General features: G+C 36.8%; 3 protein-coding genes across 6 annotated transcripts in view; 2 read left to right on the top strand and 1 right to left on the bottom strand.

Annotated features, from left to right (window-relative positions):
• Window positions 1-3,599, top strand: part of per2 (period circadian clock 2) — a 30,377-nt gene extending 26,778 nt beyond the window's left edge. For all 3 annotated transcript variants that reach the window (XM_056253479.1, XM_056253481.1, XM_056253480.1), the window contains 4 exons: window positions 217-394; window positions 1,304-1,508; window positions 2,268-2,418; window positions 3,196-3,599. In XM_056253479.1, coding sequence (XP_056109454.1) covers window positions 217-394; window positions 1,304-1,508; window positions 2,268-2,418; window positions 3,196-3,360 — 699 coding nt within the window. In that variant the 3' untranslated portion in view covers window positions 3,361-3,599. The remainder of the gene's footprint in view (window positions 1-216; window positions 395-1,303; window positions 1,509-2,267; window positions 2,419-3,195) is intronic.
• Window positions 3,600-7,398: 3,799 nt separating this feature from the next.
• Window positions 7,399-9,279, bottom strand: hes6 (hes family bHLH transcription factor 6). Of its 2 annotated transcripts, none has more exons than XM_056253482.1 (4): window positions 9,000-9,275; window positions 8,827-8,913; window positions 8,644-8,725; window positions 7,399-8,546 (listed from the first exon to the last, which is right to left on the bottom strand). In XM_056253482.1, the coding sequence occupies exons 1-4, from the start codon at window positions 9,192-9,194 to the stop codon at window positions 8,158-8,160; spliced, it is 753 nt and encodes a 250-aa protein (XP_056109457.1). In that variant the 5' UTR covers window positions 9,195-9,275; the 3' UTR covers window positions 7,399-8,157. The 2 variants fall into 2 exon arrangements, with proteins under 2 accessions (XP_056109457.1, XP_056109458.1); XM_056253483.1 differs by having other exon boundaries at window positions 7,641-8,546; window positions 8,644-8,719; window positions 9,000-9,279.
• Window positions 9,280-12,484: 3,205 nt separating this feature from the next.
• On the top strand, window positions 12,485-20,321 carry itm2cb (integral membrane protein 2Cb). Its single transcript, XM_056253485.1, has 6 exons — window positions 12,485-12,688; window positions 15,404-15,544; window positions 15,721-15,909; window positions 16,732-16,842; window positions 17,562-17,712; window positions 20,078-20,321. Exons 1-6 carry the CDS (start codon window positions 12,596-12,598, stop codon window positions 20,173-20,175), a joined length of 783 nt encoding a protein of 260 aa, XP_056109460.1. The 5' UTR covers window positions 12,485-12,595; the 3' UTR covers window positions 20,176-20,321.
• Window positions 20,322-21,646: the final 1,325 nt, after the last annotated feature.

The raw sequence follows: 21,646 nt of genomic DNA on the forward strand, positions 1-21,646 counted from the left end.
TCTGTATACAACTGGTATACTGGGGATAGAAATTGGCAATTTAACAACTATGCAGTTATAATTCTGAATGTGTGAATAGTGAAGAGTTGCTATGTTGCATTCAGATGTGCATTTAATGCATTTAGCAAACTTTAGATGCTTTACATAAAGCGATTCATCCGTATAAATCTGTAAAATGAATGTTAATGTTATACTCTGTTTTTGTTGTTTTTCAAGGATGAAGGGTCACCTTACGACGGTCAACATAGCGACGAGTTCTCATCATCTAGTGACCTGCTGGACATTCTCCCAGAGGACTCGCGGTCCGGCACCAGCTCTGCCACCTCAGGCTCCATGCGCTCTGGCTCTAACGGCTGTGGAACGTCTGCCAGTGGCGGATCTGCCAGTAGAACTGGTGAGAATGGGAGTTTATGATCTGATTTGACACTTGTGACCTGTTAATTGCTGATCTGAAGTGTCCTTTAGTGTGCAGATTGTAGTGCACAGTTGTCACTATGCCATATCAGAGAAATGTAATGATTTTTGATGCTGCAGCAAAAACTAGTATGCTACTGAACAAACTTCTTAAAACATTACATTGATATTCACTACCGTTCAAAAGTTTGGGGTCAGTAGAATCTTTTATTCAGCAAGGATTAATTCAATTGATCAAAAGTGACAGTAAAGACATTTATAATATATACCAAAACATTTAAGAGGTTATATTACAAGTAATTGCTGTTCTTTTGAACTTTCTATTCATCAAAGAATCCTAAACAGACTGTCACAGTTTCTGCAAAATATGAAGCAGCACAACTGTTTTCAACAGTGATAATAATAAGAAATAAAAAGTACCAAATCAACTTATTAGAAAGATCACACTGAAGACTGTAATGATGCTGAAAATTTCAGCTTTGCTGTCACAGGAATAAACTGTTAAAATATATTAAAATAGAATAAATAAATAAATTATTTAAATTGTAATAATATTTCACAGTATAACTGTTTTTACTGGGGGGTTTTCTTCGTATAAGAGACTTCTTTTAAACAAAAAAACATTGAAAATCAATGCAATGTTATATGTTTTTTGACATCCTTATAAACAAGAACCCGAAAGGAACCCTAAAAAAGGAAGAATTTCATATTCTAAGCCCACGATAATCAAAACGTACCAAAAAGGTTTCCCACTTCCTCTAAATTATTTTGTATTATGTTTGGTTTCTACAAATACAGACTTGCCATTAAAATAGTGCTTATAAAATAGTGCTTTTCGAAAGGTCCGCTTCCCTCACCATCCCTTTCTGTTGGTTTTTTTTTTTCTCAGGAAGCAACAACAGCAGTAACTACTTCGGCAGTGTGGATTCCTCCCAGAAATCCCATAAGGCCAAGGGGCAAGGCTCTGTTTTGCGCTCTGTGGCGCTGGCGCTGGACGGGAAGGAAAAACTAAAGTATGTACTGCAGGACCCACCGTGGCTGCTCATGGCTAACGCAGACGAAGATGTTATGATGTCATACCAGTTACCATCTCGGTGAGTGGGTGGAAAAGGGAGAAATAGACACACACACACCCCATCACTACCAGTTATGCCCGCTTACCAGTAACCTCTCCCCCCTCTGCCTTCCTACCCTTTATCTTTAGAGCTTTAAGGCATATACTCACAGAGCTCTTGGTATTTAAATGTTCTTTTTCATGCTTCGCTTAGGGGTAAAAAGAAGTTCGGAAATATCTTTTCAGTGTATAGAGACAGAGGGAGGGACACGCGTCATAATCTGAAAACCACACCCACCGGGGGGAAAACTATCCAACCGTCTCCATTGACTTTGCATTGCGAGAAGCTGCCTACTTGTCATTTCTGACTTATAACAAAAAACTAAACAATGTCTAAAAGCTGAAGTGTTACAGAAGAATAATATAATCGGGTGGAAAAGAATGCAGCGACTGAAAAGAGCTCTTGCCATAGATATTCTTGTCACATTTAAATACCAAGCGTTACGTTACTCTCCTAATATCTGAAAATAGAACATGAACAAAATTTTACTGTTCATTCAATCAAACTGACGGATAAGAATTTTTAGTTTTTTTTTGTTTTTTTATGATTTGAAATTATTCGTTCAGTCTTTTTGAGTGGAACTTCCCCAAATCGGAACTGCCTTCCATAATCTAAAGTGCAGTAGACTCGTTAGGAAAAAGGTGGATAGGTTTTAATCTTGTTTTGTGTTTTTGCCATGAAAATAACCGTGGAAGCTGGCATGGCATTAAATCACAAACAAATCGTTCCCTTTTGCAGTGACATCCAGAAGGTTCTGAGAGAGGACAGGGAGAAGCTGCGGCAGATGCAGAAATGTCAGCCGCGCTTTACAGAAGAGCAGAAGAGAGAGCTGGCGGAAGTGCATCCCTGGATGAGAAGAGCCGGGCTGCCCAAAGCCATCGACGTCAAGGTCTGGATACATTGATATTTTATCTAATATGTACTGATGTCAGTTTTTAATGCGTAAATTGTGTCCTTATTTTGATGCATGGAGTATTTTCACTACCATTCAAACGTTTGGGGTCGGTAAGATTTTTTCTTTTTAAATTTGAAAGTCAGCAAGGCTGCATTTATTTGATCAAAAATATAGCAATACAGTAAAATAGTATTACAATATATAATAAAGATTTTTTATTTTAACACATTTTAAAATGTTATTTATTCCTGTGATGACAGCTGTTTTTTCTGTCTTCAGTGTTACATGATCCCTCTCTTATATGCTGATTTGCTGCTCAAGAAACATCTTTTTTTTTTATCATTAACGTTGAAATCGTTGTCCTGCTTAATTTTTTTGTGGAAACTGATTTTTTAAGGATTCTTTGAAATAGATATTAAATTAGATTTTGAAACAGACATATTTTGTAACATAAATAGCTTTATTATAACTATTGATGAATAAAAGTATTCTTATTGACCCCAAAGTTTTGAACGGTAGGGTAATATTATTTTTTGTTTTTTTGGGTAATCAGTAACAAATAAGTATGCAATATGTACGTACCATACACGCAAAGTATAAGGCATTACTTTCATCAAAAAATAATAACTATTACCACATTTCACTAGTTAATTCCAGGTGGATAAAATCAAGCACTACATTTTTAAAATCTAGAATAGAGACTACATCACATTAAGGAAGTAAAATGGGTTGCAAACTCGTTGTAGGCTAATAAAAGTGTGTATTTTGCAGGCGTGTGTCAGCTGTGAAGAGGTCAGTGAAACCCTGACAGAGGAGGATCCACCAGATCTGCACATGGGGGAATCAGAAACCAGTGATGTCACAGCACCTCTAGCCAATAGCAGTGAAGACCCGGCACATTCAGAAGCACATGGCTGTCCGGGTCCTGTCACCTAAACCAAACCTCTTTTTACACCTGACCTCGTCTGATCACATAATGCGGACATTTTAGCATCGAGAAAACGCTTCTGCCGCAGCCACAGACCTTCAAGAAGACTCGTTCGGGTTGCTAGTTTGTGTGAGTGTGTACATATGTGTAAATACATGAGTGAGTGAGTGAGTGAGTGAGTGAGTGAGTGAGTGAGTGAGTGAGTGAGTGAGTGAGTGAGTGAGTGAGTGAGTGAGTGAGTGAGTGAGTGAGTGAGTGAGTGAACGATTGAATGCGAGGGCATTTCAAAATAAACCGATTATTTCCAGACAGTCTAAAAACTGTCTTTAAAGCCAGACTCTGTGCTGTTCAGTGACCGTTACTGAGGAATAATATTTCCTTTTCAGTGTTTCCCTGACAGATTTTCCCTGTATATATACAAACTAACTTATTTTCTTCTTTACAACACGATTTTTCTGAAAAAGGAAAATATTTGTTTTATTTTCTTCTGAATAGACGTACAAGCATGTGACACAGTTCTCTGGTGTTTGATAGTTGTGTTGTGGGATAGATTTCTGAAATTCTTTCAAATTCACAATTCTGCACCGAGGACTTGTAGTTTATGAGCTGAAATGTTTTTTTTATTAATCAAGGGAAGTTGAAAGGTGCTCCGCATATTTGCCACAAACCACAGTACCTTTAGCACTTGCAGCTTATTTGATCAGATAGTGAATGTATTAAGAGCTCAAGTGCATTGCATTAGTAGCATTAGGTGAATTTCTTTGAGAAGTATTTGGGCTTAAGAGTTTAGGTGCTATTGTTTTGTTCAGACTGCTTGCCTGTCTGATGGTCTGTTGCTATATAGAACCTCAGTGTTAAATTTCTCCTCTTTTATAAGCTCAAGCATAGGTTGAATCTACTGAGTCTGAGGTCTACCCCTGATCGTTCTGACTGTCCCGACCTTATCCTGCTGTACAACCACAATTACCATAAATCCCCAATTACTACAGCTCAAAAACAACATATGGGCAGAATGGGGTTTAAATATCAGATTCAAAAGTCCATGTGGAGGTCAACTTGGCATTAAGCTTTTAGTATTGAGGAAACTGTTTCACAACATTTAGCCCACGTTGTAAATAAATGTCCTTGCAATCTGTCACTTTCCAACTTGTGGTATTACTTTATGCTGCCCTATTTGTTGTTTAATAATTTGGAATAAAGTCTATTTTTTAGAAAGAAATGACTCTTGGCTGTGTCTTTATGTTCAAGGTTATCAAGATTTAAAATACAGTGTATGGATTCAGTATAGGCTAAATCTGACCACTTTTTGGTGAATCATTTAGATAAGCATTCAAATGTCTATTAAAATAATTGTTCAATATACTTTATTTCATTTAATGTAAAATACATTTATATGAATCAGATGTTATTTCAAATGCATTTTCCCGGAGCATGGAGATTTTTAGAAAAAAAATATTTTTTATTTAATGTTCCAGAGTCCACATAAAATTCAAAATCTTGCATGGAATTAAATAAATGGTCAGAATTTTTTTTTTTTTTTTTTATTCCTCAAATATATTTTACTTATATCATCCTGGGACCCAGGAATAGACGTTTGTCCACTGTAGTGGAAATTATATTTTGGTGAATTTCTCTGACACTATATATGTCACATGGCTTTTCAGAGATGCCAAATGTTTGGAGGTTTTATCATGATAACAACAAATCCTTGGTCTTTAAAAAAATGACTGACATTAATTTAGTGATCAAATGTAGCACTCTTATTTTGTACTCATTTTCAAAATTGTTTGTCATAAATCAACATCTCAGGAAAATGTTATGTGGTTTCTAATCAAAATATTGCTAACAACTTTTTTTTCATTACGTGTTGCCCCAAGAACACATTAATATGCTAATTAAATACAGTGTATGGATATACATTGTATTGAATGGGACTAACCATTTATGAAAATATAAAAATACAAAACTGGTGTGCACATCCCAAACACCCAGATTGCTTGGGCTCAGGTGCAGGACAACTAAGAAGTTAATAGCACAGGGTTTCGACCCTCAGGTCTTCATCAGACACAATGTACCCAACCCATGTATGGCCATTTTTTCCACATATTGCATAAAGTAAAATTGTATCAAATCATTCCTTTATATCCTTCATAACAAAGTTGAGTATCATCTTTATACAAAGTGTGGTTAAAAAAAATAATGAAACCTAAAAATTGTTGGTGAATAAATAAATAAAAACATTGATTTTGCCTATACATGTCATCTCGCGTCTTTTTATTTTTAAACAACTATGGTGTGTCCACTACAGTGGACATGGCGTAACATGAAAAAATATATTTTTTAATGTTTTTTTCCCAATTTGTATATTATACTCTAAACGTCATGACATTAAGAAATAGTCTACTAAATAATAATAAATAAATAAACAAATAAATAAATAAATAAACAAACGTTTTCTGGGTCTCGGGTGGATATAACGTGTCGCTTTAAAACATGTCATAGCCTACTTTTGTGAATAAAATGCTTATTTCCTGTATTTTCTTGAGCTGATAATAAGACCACTTTGCTTGTCAGTGTACAGCCGAGTCCTGCGAAAACGGGCCGTTGGTAGAGAGGGGCCCTTCTACGCCATATGTTCAAAGTCTGACGACCGTTACAGTTTTTATTATTATACAGCGCACATCTGACGCACAGCTTCCCTTCATGTGACCAGACTCTCCTCACTGCGCCCAGACGTGGGTTTCTGCCACTGCACATGAAAGGCGCGCTAGTTCCTCTAGTTCACACCTGCGCCAATTTGAGGATAAGGTGTGAATGGCTGTTGCAGGCCTCCTACCAGGACAACAACCTTCAGACGCCGAAAATCCGGCCCTGGTCCGATGAAAGCAGTGGTAATACAACCTGTCAACAGTCTGCGAAGTGCGAACCTTATATGTGGATTTAAAAGAGTTAATACGTATTTACTTCAAACGTGCTTTAATCTTGGTTGTGGAAAACTGCAGTTAATGGTTTATATAAACTAACACGGAACTATAGGTCATTCAGTTAAGTCTATTAGGCTATTTTTTAATCAGTCATTGGTGATTTTAGCAGCGTCGACTCTCAGTTTTACAGCCGCAATCAGTCTCTCGCGCAGCCCTAGCATACAGTTTGCTAATCTCTACACATTTTAAATAAAACACAGAGTGGTTTTGTGGTAGGCAATATTTGTATATAGCCTAATGTAGCCTAAATATCCAAAGTGCAACTTCTGTTTTTATCGACGTCTGCGGCGAGTTGGCTATCGCTAACCTCAATGGAGTGACTTCGCGAGCGTTAAAACACTGACTATTTTTTGTTGCAATTAGCTTTTGGTTTTCAGAGAGCACCTAAATAGTAAATATGTAGACAAGTAGGCTAATTTTGCATTGCTAGCCACTGAACCGTTTTGAAAAAATAGCTATATAGCCTATTTATAACTAAATTAGTAGATTATATGGACAATACTGAATATATATATTTTTTCTGTGCTCAACTCTGGAAGATTCCATGGTTTGTAATAATGATATAGTCTATATCTGCCGTAATAAGGAACCAAAATAAAAAACCGTAACATCGAGTGAAAGTTACGGGAAACCGGCGACCGATCGAGTGGACATGATGGTTTTATTGCTGTCCCTTGCCAACCATAGTTTCCGCCCAAATGCTATTTTTGCTTTTCTTATTTTTGATGACAAACTTGGCCTGCAACACGTAGGCTTGTCTATAGTAGACATGATCAGCAGCACGACACATAGCGCTAGTCATTCTTTCTGACCGCACTGGCTAATCGGCAATGAGGTGTTAAGTTTTACACGTCTGAAGGATCAAAATACCCAAAGCGGACATTCACACTTTCAGACATGTAGAGAAGGTGTGATAAAAAACAGCTTACATACTCTTGGTTATTTCATCAAAGCAACAGCAGCTGCCCAAAGACTCTATAACATTTGCCCAAGGAAAGCCTAAGATTCGCGTTACTGGTATAGGCCTGCATATTTAAACAAATAACATGACACTCCTTACAGTAAGAAAATCAAAATGATATTTTAATGAAGGGTGAAGTCACAATCACATATAAAACACATTAAATGTCATTACATCTGACTTTTATTTATTTTAAATTCCTTTATCACAAAGATTACATAGGCTACGTTTAAATGTCAGAGATCTATATCTACAGCCACGACATTGAAATATTTACATCCTACCCCACACTCTTAAAAATAAAGGTTCCACAAGGGATTTTCACAGTGATGCCATAAAGAACTTTGAGTTCCACATTTAGAACATTTCAGTGAACAGTTCTTAAAATAACCAATTTTTAGTAATAATCTTAAAAAAAAAACTATATAGAAACTTGTGCAATGGAAAGATTTCATGGATGTTAACGGTTCTTCATGGAACCATTAATGCCAATAAATACCCATTAATTTTAAGAGTGTAAAATAATTAGAGATGGGAAGACACTCCCTAAATATTATTATTTATCCTTACAGTGTTGTTTTAACTTAGCTTATACAAAAGAAAACAATTAAATAAAAACACTAACTAACTGTGTGAAACTGGATTGAAATGCACACTGTTGCACCAAGAAGAGCTTTCTGAGGGGTATCCACTGGTCGATGACAAATGACAAAAAAAGCAACGTTGCAGCTGCCCTATTCCAACTGTAGAACTGTCTACAACAAAGGTGCTCAATCCTGGACTACTGCAGGTTTTAATAGCTCTAAACTAAAAAAACAATACACTCAAATGTTCATGAATCGACAGGGGTGCGCATCTGTCTACCAGGGTCTCCAGATGGCCTTGGAGAGGTACATGCTTGGCGCTTGATCCCTCGCATCCACCGAGATGCGGCTTTGCTCCGTGTCCGTCTCATCCAGGTCAGAGCAAAGGTCATCGCTGCTGGAGGAGGTGGTTGAAGGGGCCGGGGACAAGGCAGAGGAGGTGCTCCTGTCTCCGTTGCTAGAGTCCGTCATGAGGTCTGACAGGATGTCCTGAAAGCGATCCTCGTCGTTCAGAGGCATGCACTGCAGGAGGTGGTTCAGCAGTTCGGCGGCTATGGTCGCGTCGATGCCCGGGCAGCTGGACACGAAGGTGTGCACCTCGTGCATGCACTGGATGTAGCCCGCGGCGAATCGCTCGTTAGCTTCGCGGTTCACGCTGTCAGCCTCTGCGGAGGAGAAAAGCGGCATGACGTCACCACCCAAATAGGCTAGACACATTTTAAATGCGGCCTGTATGAAACTTGATCTTGAAACAGCTCTTACCCGTCGCTTTGTTTTGTAGAATACTTTCCACGCGCTTGACGGTCATTTCCAACACCTCGGCATTCTCCATTTTCACCTGCGCCTACAAAAAATGACGCAAAGTGCGATGTTAGTAAGACTCTCTTGTTGCACTGTATGTTGGCGGTGGATACAGATGCTTTAAGAAGTGATAAATGAACTTACATCCGGGTCGGCTAGCAGTAGCCTCAGCTCCTGTAAACTTTCATTTATTCGGGCGCGTCTCTTTTTCTCCACCAGCGGTTTCCTCGTCTGAAGGGAGAGGGAGAAATGCGGTTAAGTTGCGGGAAACCGTCGATAAACTTTTCCTTGTGCTACTAAAAAGACGTGTTGCGTACCTTTCTGTCTTTTATCCCGTAATAGTCCTCCTCGTGGCTGTTGCTGCGGGACGCAGGGGCCATATTGCTGCAGTTGAGACCGCTGAGAGGACGCCTGAATGGGGGGCAGATGGTCGGCGGGTTCAATTCGAGACAAAAGTCTGCGCTAACAAGCACTACATATACTGTGTAAAGTGGGCGATTGAAGAGGGACATTTATGAGGTCTGATTTACATGTGAATGGACCGACTGGCAACCAATCAACAGCCATGCCTTTGTCTGTGCACTGTAAACCAACCCACCCTGTGAACCTGCATGGACCATAAGGACAATTTACTGAATAAAATTAAGCTCAACTACCCTTGATAGATAGGTAGATTAGAAATATTAGATAGATAGATTAGCTAGATTAGAAATAATAGATAGATAGATAGATAGATAGATAGATAGATAGATAGATAGATAGATAGATAGATAGATAGATAGATAGATAGATAGATAGATAGATAGATAGATAGATAGATAGATAGATAGATAGAGATGTCATACTACTGCCCTTAAAAAATAACAATCAGGGACAATAAGTTAGAATAATTTATTGAGAGGCAAAATTAATGTCTTTCAGGGACACTGTTTCTTTGTTGCACTTTTCATTGACGGCTATTCCCTTTAAAAAAACCTGTTAATGGTTTATTGTTAATTCTTTTGATGTTTGAAGTCCTTAAGCTTACCTTTTCTATCAAAAATGGTTTTCTTACTTTGTACTTTTGTTTTCATTACTAATATACGATTTGTTCCGAACTATTATGCAAGTGACATATTAGTTGGATTTCAGTAAAATAAAAATTAATATAATTAATAATAGATTTATATGATATAGTTTAAAATCCTCATATAAACACATACTTTGTGCATTGCATATCTTGTCAGTTTTGGCTGGACTTTCAATGGAGGGACAGGGAAAACCTCCCAGTTTAGATAGATAGATAGAGATAGATAGATAGATAGATAGATAGATAGATAGATAGATAGATAGATAGATAGATAGATAGATAGATAGATAGATAGATAGATAGATAGATAGATAGATAGATAGATAGATAGATAGATAGATAGATAGATAGATGTCATACTGCCCTTTAAAAATAACAACCAGGGTCAATAAGTTGGAATAATTTATTGAGAGACTAAATAAATGTCTTTCAGGGACACTGTTTCTTTGTTACACTGTTTTCATTGACGGGTATTCGCCTGTCAAAAAAACAAACAAAAAAACTTAATGGTTTATTGTTAATTTTTTATGTTTGAAGTCTTACATTTTCTATCATATTTTTCTTAAAGTAAAATATACTGCAAGTAGCTAATATTAGTAGTATTATGTATATGAATATAATAATGCTATATGTTATAGATTAAATTGTGTCAAATTTATAGATATTTTCAGATTTATTCCTATTAAACTTCAACATCATATTATAGTTTTTCAACAAAATTTTCTCGCTTTTAACTGTGGAACCATTTTATTTAGGCCTATTTATTTTCACTCCCAAAATCGAATAATTAAACGTATAGGTTTTAAAGTTTAGAGGGTTGAAACTTGATGCTGTCTTGGAAATTACAGATGGAATTAAACTCTTCAGAAAGGTAAAGGGACATGGAATGAGAAGTGACCTCATAGAAGAGATAGAATGGGGAAACTTCAGCTGTAGAGATAGTATTTATCATTATCAAAGCAAATGGGACAGGTAGTTCTTAAAGCCACTTCATCTGTCACACGTCATGAGGTTGACATGTTTGTATAGCCCTACACTATAAACTCTGACTTCCTATTGCTTATCCTGACCCTATATCTTACTAAGAGCCGAGGATAAATAGGCCTATAATCAAATAGCCTAAATGGCAAATAGGCTTACATAACCTAAATTGCAAAAATGCTCCCTCTACTGGAATTCAGTGCACAATCACGGCGCTATTCCCATCAATGCGTCCTGCTTTACCCCCAGCGTGCGTAGGACATCCTCAATGCTTGTTTATGAGGCCATCTATGAAGCTACATGTAATGCAAAGCATATGAAAAAGAGAGCAGCCATACTGTTGTGTTAAAAGGTAACAATCATGTAGGACTACTGAAAACTAAACTACACAATTCAATATCATATTTACATAAATAAAATAATAAATAGGCCGGGTAGCCTATATTTACCCCAGATAGCAAATCCCATTGTTTGCCTCATTTTAATATTTCATATTACATTTAATAGACTACATTTGACGACATGCCGTTGTTTACTTCATTTGTTAATTAAATGGACGTTCAACAAAATCCCGTCTAATCCCACCACATCCATCTTTTAAAATGATAACCCCAAAGTGCTAAGATAAAACATGAAATTCAAAACGATTCTATTTTTCATAGCTTGAAAACACTTGATTATTATTTATTTGCGCTGTTTGTATATTATAATGTATATTATAACCTGCATCATAGCCATAAAAAGCATTAATCAGTGTCAAGTTATTTATTGACTTCCGGCAGTCTGATGCAAATCAGAACGCGTAGTAGAGCACCGTAAACGGCTAAAATAGAACCGGAATGGACATCCATTTGTGGAAATTTCTACAATAAAAGTCCAAGACGTAACCAAGCGGAGATGAGGGGCTGGGTTTCATGTTATTTTAAATCTGTGGAAATTATCAAATTATGTATAATTATGTATATATATCCTGTTAAAGTATGATCACATTTATGGTGAAATAAGCTTTTTGACACATCATTCAAGGTAAGTATTTTGGCAAATTGTTAATTATGCAAATTACAAATTAAATGTATATCTCAACAATGTATGAACATAATTAAAATATCAGTACATCAATGCATAATGATGATACAATAGAAAATAATAATTGTATCTTTAAACTGTACCAGTAATATCAAATTGAAGAGTTACATTTAATATTATTATTATTAGATTTTTAAGCACGAAGGGGTATTCTGTATACTACAGAAAAAAAATGCTATATGTGATCTCAGTAAAATTCTTATGGGGAAAAATGAAGAATGAAAATCTTAAAAGAAAGAATGGTTGGATAGATGGATCATACTTGTGCATGGACACTCAATGCGTTTCTCTTTTTGGTGGTGTGGCACTGTGTGGAAAAAAAATACTTTTCTTGGAATAACAAAACAAATTCATATGTATAATAATCTGCATGTTTAAGCAGTGTTTTTTTTAATTAAAAAATAGACATTAGAAATAACTATTCAAATTATCCCCCCCCCCCCCCCCCCCCCCCCCCCCACAAAAAAAATGATAAATGGTTGCATTTAGAGTAAAACAAAGCATATAATTTTTTTGTCCCTTGCAACATAATTCGGATTTGAAAGGGTTAAAAGACGAGACCGTTTTTTTTTTTTTATGTGGAAATTGTGAGTGATACTAATTTTAGAGAATAGACGCCGATTGGTGGACTCTTACTTTGAAGTGTGTACCGGAAGCGAGGGAATCCTCTTTAAGTTCGCCCTCTGTCGAGCGTTTCATTCACAGCTCAGAACCGTCCTTGGTGGTTCAATCACTACTGGACGTCCTAACCGCAGAAGAGTAGGAAGAAACGTCAAAATGGTGAAGATATCGTTTCAACAAGTAACTGTACAGAAGCCGGAAAAGGAGAACGATGGAGACAAAGAGGAAATTCACATGCCTTACTCTCACGTGAGTTATAGCTTCCTATTTAAATGCATTATTGTCTTTGTTTTGTTGTCTGCAGTGAAACCGTCTTTTGTTTTGTCATGTTCCTCCCTGCAAAACGGAATCAAAAATGCTACAAGCATTTATTGTTATTTTAATTTTTTTTTTAAGAATTTTTTTTTAATAATAATTGGGCTTTGTCATTGCCTTTTATTTATCTAGTCTAAACCAATTAGGCGTTCAGGTGGAACAACTGTAATGGGTATATAATATAATATACAATAATAATAATTATTATCAAATTAATGCAATTATATACTATTATTATTTACTTTGTCAGGCTTGTGAGGAGATAATTCTTCAATGGGTTGCACTTGATAGATGTGAGCCAGTATTGAGATGCACAGGTAAACATCCATTCTTTTGTCTCCGTGTTCTAATCGCCAGAGAGGAAAATGATGCTGACTGCAGAATTCAGAATTTTCTCATTTATGAGAGTGCATGAGTTTCTGTCTTTATTCTATTATTACAGACTGATAATAAGTATCAGATGGCTTATTTCTAACTGAACGGCTCATAGATTTATGAATGAATTAAAATAAAAGCATACAGTATTAAACACTTTGACAGACTTAGACATGGAGTTCTGCATTGGTTTACAGCTGATGGATGCAAGCCAGTATTGAGATGCACAACAGGATGACATTACATTACATCATCATCCCTCAGTGTGTATCCGGCACTGCAGATTAGTGCCGAACAAATGGTCTTGAGCTACGTTTGTGTGTCTTGTGTGTGTTCTCTATATTGATGCCTGCCGTGTGTTCCCATGATAGTAATAGGCCTAGTTATTTAACTGCAAATCCTTTTATCGCCACTTGACTTGAGCTGTAACAGAGCAGATGACCGCAGCTTTTTGTTTTTATGTGCCTGGAACACTCAGTACTCGCTCTAACCCGGATAGGCACACGCTTGATCCTGCCAACTGGGGTGAAATAGGATCTTTGCCTTCACAAAATGGATGCTTGATATCCTTTTTTTCTTTTTTTTTTTCTTTTTTGTCTGACGCTCATAGGAATATGATGCTGAGAGCAGATTTCACAATTTTCTCATTTCTAAGAATGCATCAATTCAATGTCATTGCAGGCTGTAAATATGCATCAAATCTTTGGGGTTGTAACTAAAAGGCTTATACCCAAAATAACAAAGTACCATTTATCAGAAATCAGCTCAGAGTATCTGAAATCTAAATGCATTACAAACTGGGACATTTGTGAGCGACGCAAGTGCGTCACATTTTCAATTTGACCTCATGTGCCTGCATTAATTTTCCCTACTAGAGTGAAAATGACGTGGATTCATCCAGTCTGATTCTAGTGCTGTTATTTTCAGCCTGGTACCCACACACTGTCTCCTACTCACTGCTACTGTGTGTCCTCCCTACGTAGAGAGGAACTCCTGTACAAATAAGGAGCGTGGATTGGAAGTACAGTACATGCCTAAAAATATCGCTCTGCCAGGCGTAGATAGTAGCTCTGTCAGCAGTCTGTTTGATTCACGATGATCCAGAGCTTGCGTGGGCTGATCCGAGCTGGTGTCCTCGGCACCAGCGTCTCTGAGAGACTGGAGGCGGATGGATTGCTCACGCCACCTGACGTCTTGAGACGCTGCTGTGACTAATTTTCATGGCGCAGTTAGATGCTGAAAGTAAAGCACTGTGGAAATGGTTTTCTTACTTTGTACTTTTGTCTTGTTTTCATTACAAATATACGCTGTGTTCCAAGTTATTATGCAAGTGACATATTAGTTGGATTTCAGTGCAATTCAAATTCATACGATATATTAATAATAGATTCATATGATGATAGTTTTATTTTATCCTCATATAAACACACATACTTTGTGCATTGCATATCTTGTCAGTTTTGGCTACCTGGACTTTCAATGGAGGGACAGGAAAAACCTCTGTTTTCATAAAAAATATCCTAATTTGTGTTTTATAGATTATCCAAAGTATTATGGGTTTGAAAAATTACCATTTTAAATTTTTTTGGGTGAACCATCTTTTTATTATCTTAGGTCATTTTGCATCTCAAGTAAATGTATCTTGATTAAAGAATGTTTAGTTATACTGGGGGAAAATGCTGAGTAAGAAAATGATCTTTTGGAGAGAGTGATTTTTGGGAGCTTGCACATACAGATATTGGTATAGGCTAAAAAAAAACTGAGATCTGTAGATAAACTCTTAAGGGGCCGTTTGCACAAGACTTCATTTGCACGAAAGTTGTGTTTTGTGGGCCTGAAAACGCAAACTTTTGAAAACGGATTTCAAAGTGCAAGTTTTTGAAAACTAGACCCTTTTTAGTCTCTGTGTAAACTACAAAAACGTGAATTTGTGAAAACGGTGACGTCATGCACGTATGTGTATTATGTGTTCAGACTATAGGTGTGTTGTGTTTCTTTACAAACTGACAATGCCAACTACTGGCCTGGCAGCGTTTTTAATCGTTTTTTTGCAGATCCGTGTGAACGGGGAAAAAAATTTGTGTCTGTACGAAAAAAATGCAATGGAAAAACGTTTCCGTTTTTAGTACATCATTGTCGTGTAAATGTAATTTAAAATTAAAGTAAACATGCATGGTATATTTGACTTGTTTTGTCAAGTATGAATCAGCCCAGACCCAAAAAGCCTATGAAAAGCATCCCAAGTGCTAACTGAATTTGTTTTGTGTTTCCCAGAAGGATGAGTTGGTGCTTCCAGTAAGATCTAAGAAGTCTCCCTTTAGTGGCCTTTGGTGCGTCGTGCTCGGCCTTGTGATCTTCCTGTCAGGCTTGATCATGGCATCTGTATGCCTGTACAGATACTACTACAGCCCTCAGGTGAGACTCTAGACGCCATCGAATCTGTTAATCGTCTTTTATTCACAAACAAGACTATTGAAGTTCATTGCCATAGCGATCACCATAGCAACGCTTGCTGGATCTTTTACTCGGCTTTCCATTCACTAGAGTAGTTCAAGTGCCCTTTATTAAACCGCTCCGCTTTCTTTCCCCAGATCCCAGAAGATAGTTTGTTCCACTGTCGGGTGATGTACGAGGACCCCCTGTTCGCCCCGTTACTCGGACGGCAGGAGATCGAGGAAAACGTTGGCATCTACCTGGATGATAACTACGAGCAGATCAGCGTGCCTGTGCCCGACTTCGGAAGCAGTGACCCGGCCGACATCATTCACGACTTTCACAGGGTGAGGATCTTTCCAAGAAGCACTTGAAGTGAAGTTCTGCCCGTTTAGATCTGGTACAGTTTCTTCTAGTTCTTTGGCTGTGCTAAAGACGACGTTAGTCATCACTGCTTCCCCAGATGGACTGTGAACCATCTCTGAGGAAACCTTTTGTCTGCTGAAATCATTGTTTAATATTCAGCGCAATGTGCCAGGCACAGGAGTACAAGCAAATGTTTCTGTGAAAGACACATTCCCAAGTTCCCCGGCAGCTATAAGTCCATGTCAGTCTGGTAGAAAGCAGAACATTTTGTTCTCCCATATGGGTTTAACTGATCAGAAACTCGGTAAAAACAATATATTGTGAAATATTATTACCATTCAAAATAGGTGATTTCTATTTGAATATTTAAAAATGCAATTTTATACTGTGATGCAAAGCTGAATTTTCAGGATCATTACTCCAGTCTTCAGTGTCACATGATCCTTCAGGAATTATTCTAATATGCTGATATGCTGCTCAAGAAACATTAAATATTATTATCATGTTGAAAAAAACTGTTAGTATTTTTGTTGAAATCATTATATGGATGCATAGAAAGTTCAAAAGAACAGCATTTTTTGGAAATGGAAATCTTTTGTGATATTATGATTGTCTATACTGTCACTTTTGATCAATTAGATGTGTCTTGCTGAGTAAAAAGTATTAAATAATAAAAACTCTTACTGACCCCCCCAAACTTTTAAACAGTAGTCAGTGTATGTATTAAACCTCAATATGAACGTCTCAAATGATTTTGCGAGTTCTAGAGTCGTTTTTAACGGATGTGTTTCTCATTAACACAGGGACTCACAGCTTACTACGACATTGCGTTGGATAAATGCTACGTCATTGAACTCAACACGACAATCGTCATGCCGCCCAGGAACCTGTGGGAGATGCTTGTTAATGTCAAGGTAACAGATTGCATAACATTTTATGTAACTCTTGAACAAAAGGTCTCAGTTCGTGAGTCACACATTTGATGTGCAGCCTTTATTTCTGAAATATCAAATATGAAAGGTTAAAAATGCACCTTCAGAAATTAATTGTAAAAAAAAAAAAAAAATTGTATCCACAAGCCAAGGACCTAATCCTATGATCATGGAAAACCTGGAAAAATCAGGGAATTTTTAAAATAATGATAAATCAGGGTAGTGTCTTGGAAATGCCTTTTATAAATAGACATTTTTATATATTTTCAGAAAATTTAATAAATAAATAAAATGTATATAAAATTTTGTAAATTTACTTTTTTTTCCTTTTTACACACACACACACACATATATATATATATATATATATATATATATATGTGTGTGTGTGTGTGTGTGTGTGTGTGTGTGTGTAAAAAGGAAAAAAAAGTAAATTTACAAAATTTTATATACATTTTATTTATTAAATTTTACACACACACATTTCTTGTAATGTATATATTTTTATTTCAAAAATGAAGGAAAAAATCATGGAATTTCATTTTCCAAAATGTGTGGATCCCTTAAACAGAACTTGTCACTTCCCTTGCAGAGGTGACACAGATTTCTAATGTTTGGTTCGTCATAGCCAATGTATCAATGTTGATGGAATGAAGCCTGCAGTCCCATGTGACCGTTTGTATGTATTTGTGTTTCTGCAGCGGGGGATGTATTTGCCCCAGACATACATCATTCAGGAGGAGATGGTGGTGACGGGACGTGTTCGGAACATGCGTCAGCTGGGACCCTTCATCCACCGGCTCTGTTACGGGAAAGAAACCTACAGACTGAGACGCCGTAGTGGCCAAAAACGTGAGTTTCATGACTTCTTTATCTATTATTGGTGTTTAAAGTCCCCATGAATTCAAAATTGACCATACTTACTTTGTTTGCCTAAATTGATCGTTTTGTGGTGAACAATTCATCCATGCAAGTCAATCCACACAAAAATTTTTTTTGGCTTCGTAATCTTTAATCAAAATCTGAAATTTCCCCTCCCCTCTGCGTTGGAGGACCTTGCCTGATGACGTAGGTTTGACGGTTTGGGTGTCTGCTTAACAGCCGTAATCACGCCCCTCCAACTGACAGTAGACAGGCTGAATGAAAACACCTACTTTTCTAGATCCAATCAGGTGCTAGTTGGGGAAAAAGCCACGCCCACCATTTTGCCTCATTTAGTATTCCGTTTCTCTCGGAAATACGTCACAACACTGGAGAAAAGTAGTTTGCAACTTCCGGTTCACGGGGACTTTAAGTCAAACCTCATTGATTTATTATCATTGCTCATACTTAGTTTTAAGGGTTTGCTCAAATCACTAACACCAAGTATTAAACTTTGGTGTTCAACTTAGAGTATCACTCAAATATTTTGTAGTAATTACGATTTTGTAATGTTTTTGAAAAGTCATTATGCTCATCAAGGCTGAAAACCGTGATACATTTTTGGGGGATTCTTTGAATAGAAAGTTCAATGAACAGCATTTATTTGAAATAGAAGTTTTTTGTAAAACTATAACTTTACTGTCACTTTTGATCAGTTTAATGTGTCCTTGCTGAATAAAAGTATTCATCTTTCTTTTTTTTCTTTTTTTTTTTAAACGTACCCTAAACTCGGGTTCCACAAAAATATTAAGCAGCACAACTGTTTTCAACATTGATAATAATAAGAAATGCTTCTTGAGCACCAAATCAGCATATTAGAAGGATTTCTAAAGGATTGTGATCCACAAATTCACCTTTGCATCACAGAAATAAATTACTTTTTAAAATATATTCAAATAGAAAATGTAAAGTTGTAATATTATTTGACGATATTACTGTATTTTTGATCAAATAAATCAAAATACTGTATTTTTGATCAAATAGCAGAAGGGCAGAAATATTTGGTGAGCAGAAGAGACTTCTTAAAAAAATTAATAAAGTAACCCTACTACTTTCTCTTTTATTCTGCTCTGTATGTGCTTGAATGATCTCATAAATTGTTCGGCTTATTGAGAAAAGATGTGCTAATGAATATTCTTAAGTAAAAACATTTTTTTGCCTGCATGGCCATAAAAAGAGTGAACAAATCCACAAGGCTTGCTTTAAAGTCTACATCCTAGTGAATGTATAACAACATCCATGCTTTTGCATATTTGAGCACCACTGATATTTTGTTCAGAAGATGTAAAAGTCTGTTTTTTTTTTCATACTTTGTTACTGGCACCTGTGCACACACACACACACACAGATGTGACTGGTTTGTCTTCTCATTTTGTTCCCGTTTTCTGTGTTAAAACTCAACCACATTAACTGTTCACATCTGTTAACATCTTCCTCTTTTTGTGAGTTGGAGTTGGTCTAATATGAAATATTGCTATCAGAGGATATTGGGCATGTGCTGGGTTCTTTTTAATCTGGTGCGTGTGGTATCATTGATCCTGATTTATGCGTGTGAACGTGGGTGTGCGAGTGTGACTCACGTTTGTATAGTACACAGACAGAACGTCTCCAGTTAGGAAACCACACAGAGGGGGATGTGATGCACGTCAGGGATCTGATGCATTGTGGGAGTTGCCGGATCAGAGGGGCATCTCTCTCGTGTGATGCAGAGGCTGAGGTGTGGGTAGTGATGCAGTGTGGGAACTGTAGTTTGGCTCCGCAAGGTCTTCCTCTCACTCATCTATGTAGATGGTGTCTGGGAGGCCACAGAAAATAACAATTCAGTCGCATAACAACGGATAATTGAAACGCCATCATTTCGGAATAGTTTATTATCGACGTTTAGAAAATATCACACTTTTTTTTTTTTTGTGACAAAAGAGTTTTGCGCAAATCTGTAATGGAAACCAGGCTACTGAAGTCTGGAGTAAATGATGCTGAAAATTTAGCTCTGCTCTAAAATAACTTTAAAAGAAAGCAGTTATTTTAAATTGTAGTAATATTTCACAATACTACTACTTCTTCTTTTTTTTTTCTTTTTTTTACTGTATTTTTGATCAAATAAATGCAGCCTTTGTGAGCATAAGAGACTTCTTTAAAAAAAACAGTTTTAAAAGACCCAAACTTTATTGTAACATGCTTTCCAAACTGGGCAGCACAAATCCATCCTAAACTATGATGTTGATCCAACACTTACACAGCATGTCCTGTAAGATAGCGTCTTTTTAATCCAACTTGAATCTGCTTCTTCCTCCAGACATCGATAAGAGAGAGACCAGGAACTGCCACAGCATCCGGCACTTCGAGAACACGTTTGTGGTGGAGACGATGATTTGCGATCGACTCCTGCTGTAGTTTTACTCCTTCCTCCTCAACTCTACTGAGCAAAACCCAAAAGCGACCCTTCCCCATCTGTCCAGCTTAACAGCACTTTATCAGCATGATAAACCTGTACATAATGTTACATACTGCCATCTGTTGTTTTGTCTTTGTCTAAATTATATTATGAAGTTTTGATTTGCATATTCTGAAGCACATTGTCTGTAGTTTTATTTCACTCTCAGGTTATTCGTTTTTATGCTTTTCTTTTCATTGTGGAGGTTTCCTCCAAAATAACTGTGAGGTTAGTCTTAGACGTTGGCGTGCACTGACGAATGATTTGCGTCTTTCCTTTTTTTATTTTATCTGTAAAGCCTCAGTTTGTGTAGACTGATGCCAGTTCCTGTGGTTTGTTTCATCTGTCCAGACCTGTAGTTCATTTCCTCCTGCGTTATAGAAGAAATCCAGTATTAGAAAATTGTCTTCAATGCCAAAAGATGTATACCTCATTATTTTAGAAATGTGTGACTTGAAGCCCGTTATTTAAGTCATAGCGTGGGTTTTTGAACGTGATCTAAGCAATATAAGTTTTCTTTTCTTGGATTTCCTAACTTGTCATCCATTTCTTTGTATTAATGTTGATTTAACTGAGCGGTTTATCATGTTCAAATATTCTGTGTATTGCTCTTTAATACGTGTGAATAAAGTTTGTAGAAAAATGTGAAAAACTAGCCACCGGATGTTGGTTTGAAATGTTTTGTTATCTCTAAACGCAGTGTGTCCATACTGATCAAAATGGGCAGGTCAATTAAAGGTGAATCTTCTTAGGCACAGATGTGCAAAAATCTATTTCTTGCTATTCCTTTTCCTTTTTATTTTTTTATGTACGATTCGCCCATGACAAATGGTAGATCCTTAGACCTCGTCTGAGTTGGAATGCTTGCACTTTTTCTAATTGTATCATTTATATGTATTTGTTCCTCTTCCACACACTGGTGTAGCAAGTTTTGTCTGGAGTAAATGAGGCATTTGATTTGATGCACTCTATTCTGCTGCTCTCGCTTTGTAAATAATAATCGCTTGTAAAATCCATCAATAAACTGCTGAAAAACCTACTTGCGCTCTGTCGATCATTACAGCTACTCTAAGTGATTGCATGCAAGAGACCTTTTGCACTTGCCCAACAAACCACAAAAAAAAGATCTCTCGTGTGAAACAACACAAGAGGGTGTGGAGTTTAACCCCGTTGTTGACTCAAAAATTCATCTTTCATTTCCCCTTTGCCAGCCTCACCCACACTCATACTTCTCGGTTGAAGTCAGTTACAAGTAATGAACCATTATAGTGATGGGATCATCGGAGAAGATGTAAAAGTCATTGATTAAACTTGCAGAAGTATGTTCGGTTTATTTCTGCTAACATAATGCATGACACAAAAGTAAAAGTATATACATGCGTCTACACAACCTCAATGCAGTCTTGTTTAAATAGGAACTCAGTTAAAATA

Source organism: Rhinichthys klamathensis, unplaced genomic scaffold (genome assembly GCF_029890125.1).
Source record: "Rhinichthys klamathensis goyatoka isolate OS25496 unplaced genomic scaffold, OSU_Roscu_1.1 h1tg000105l_1, whole genome shotgun sequence".
Lineage (NCBI taxonomy): Eukaryota > Metazoa > Chordata > Actinopteri > Cypriniformes > Leuciscidae > Rhinichthys > Rhinichthys klamathensis.

Excerpts from the sequence above, each read along its gene's own strand:
- hes6 (XM_056253482.1), bottom strand. The coding sequence starts at position 9,194 with ATGTCCCTCTTCAATCGCCCACTTTACACAGTATATGTAGTGCTTGTT. Across the intron at positions 8,726-8,826 it reads TACTGCTAGCCGACCCGGAT|GCGCAGGTGAAAATGGAGAA; the intron begins GTAAGTTCATTT and ends CATTTTTTGTAG. Across the intron at positions 8,547-8,643 it reads TCTACAAAACAAAGCGACGG|AGGCTGACAGCGTGAACCGC; the intron begins GTAAGAGCTGTT and ends TCTCCTCCGCAG.
- itm2cb (XM_056253485.1), top strand. The coding sequence starts at position 12,596 with ATGGTGAAGATATCGTTTCAACAAGTAACTGTACAGAAGCCGGAAAAG. Across the intron at positions 16,843-17,561 it reads AGATGCTTGTTAATGTCAAG|CGGGGGATGTATTTGCCCCA; the intron begins GTAACAGATTGC and ends GTGTTTCTGCAG. Across the intron at positions 17,713-20,077 it reads ACGCCGTAGTGGCCAAAAAC|ACATCGATAAGAGAGAGACC; the intron begins GTGAGTTTCATG and ends TTCTTCCTCCAG.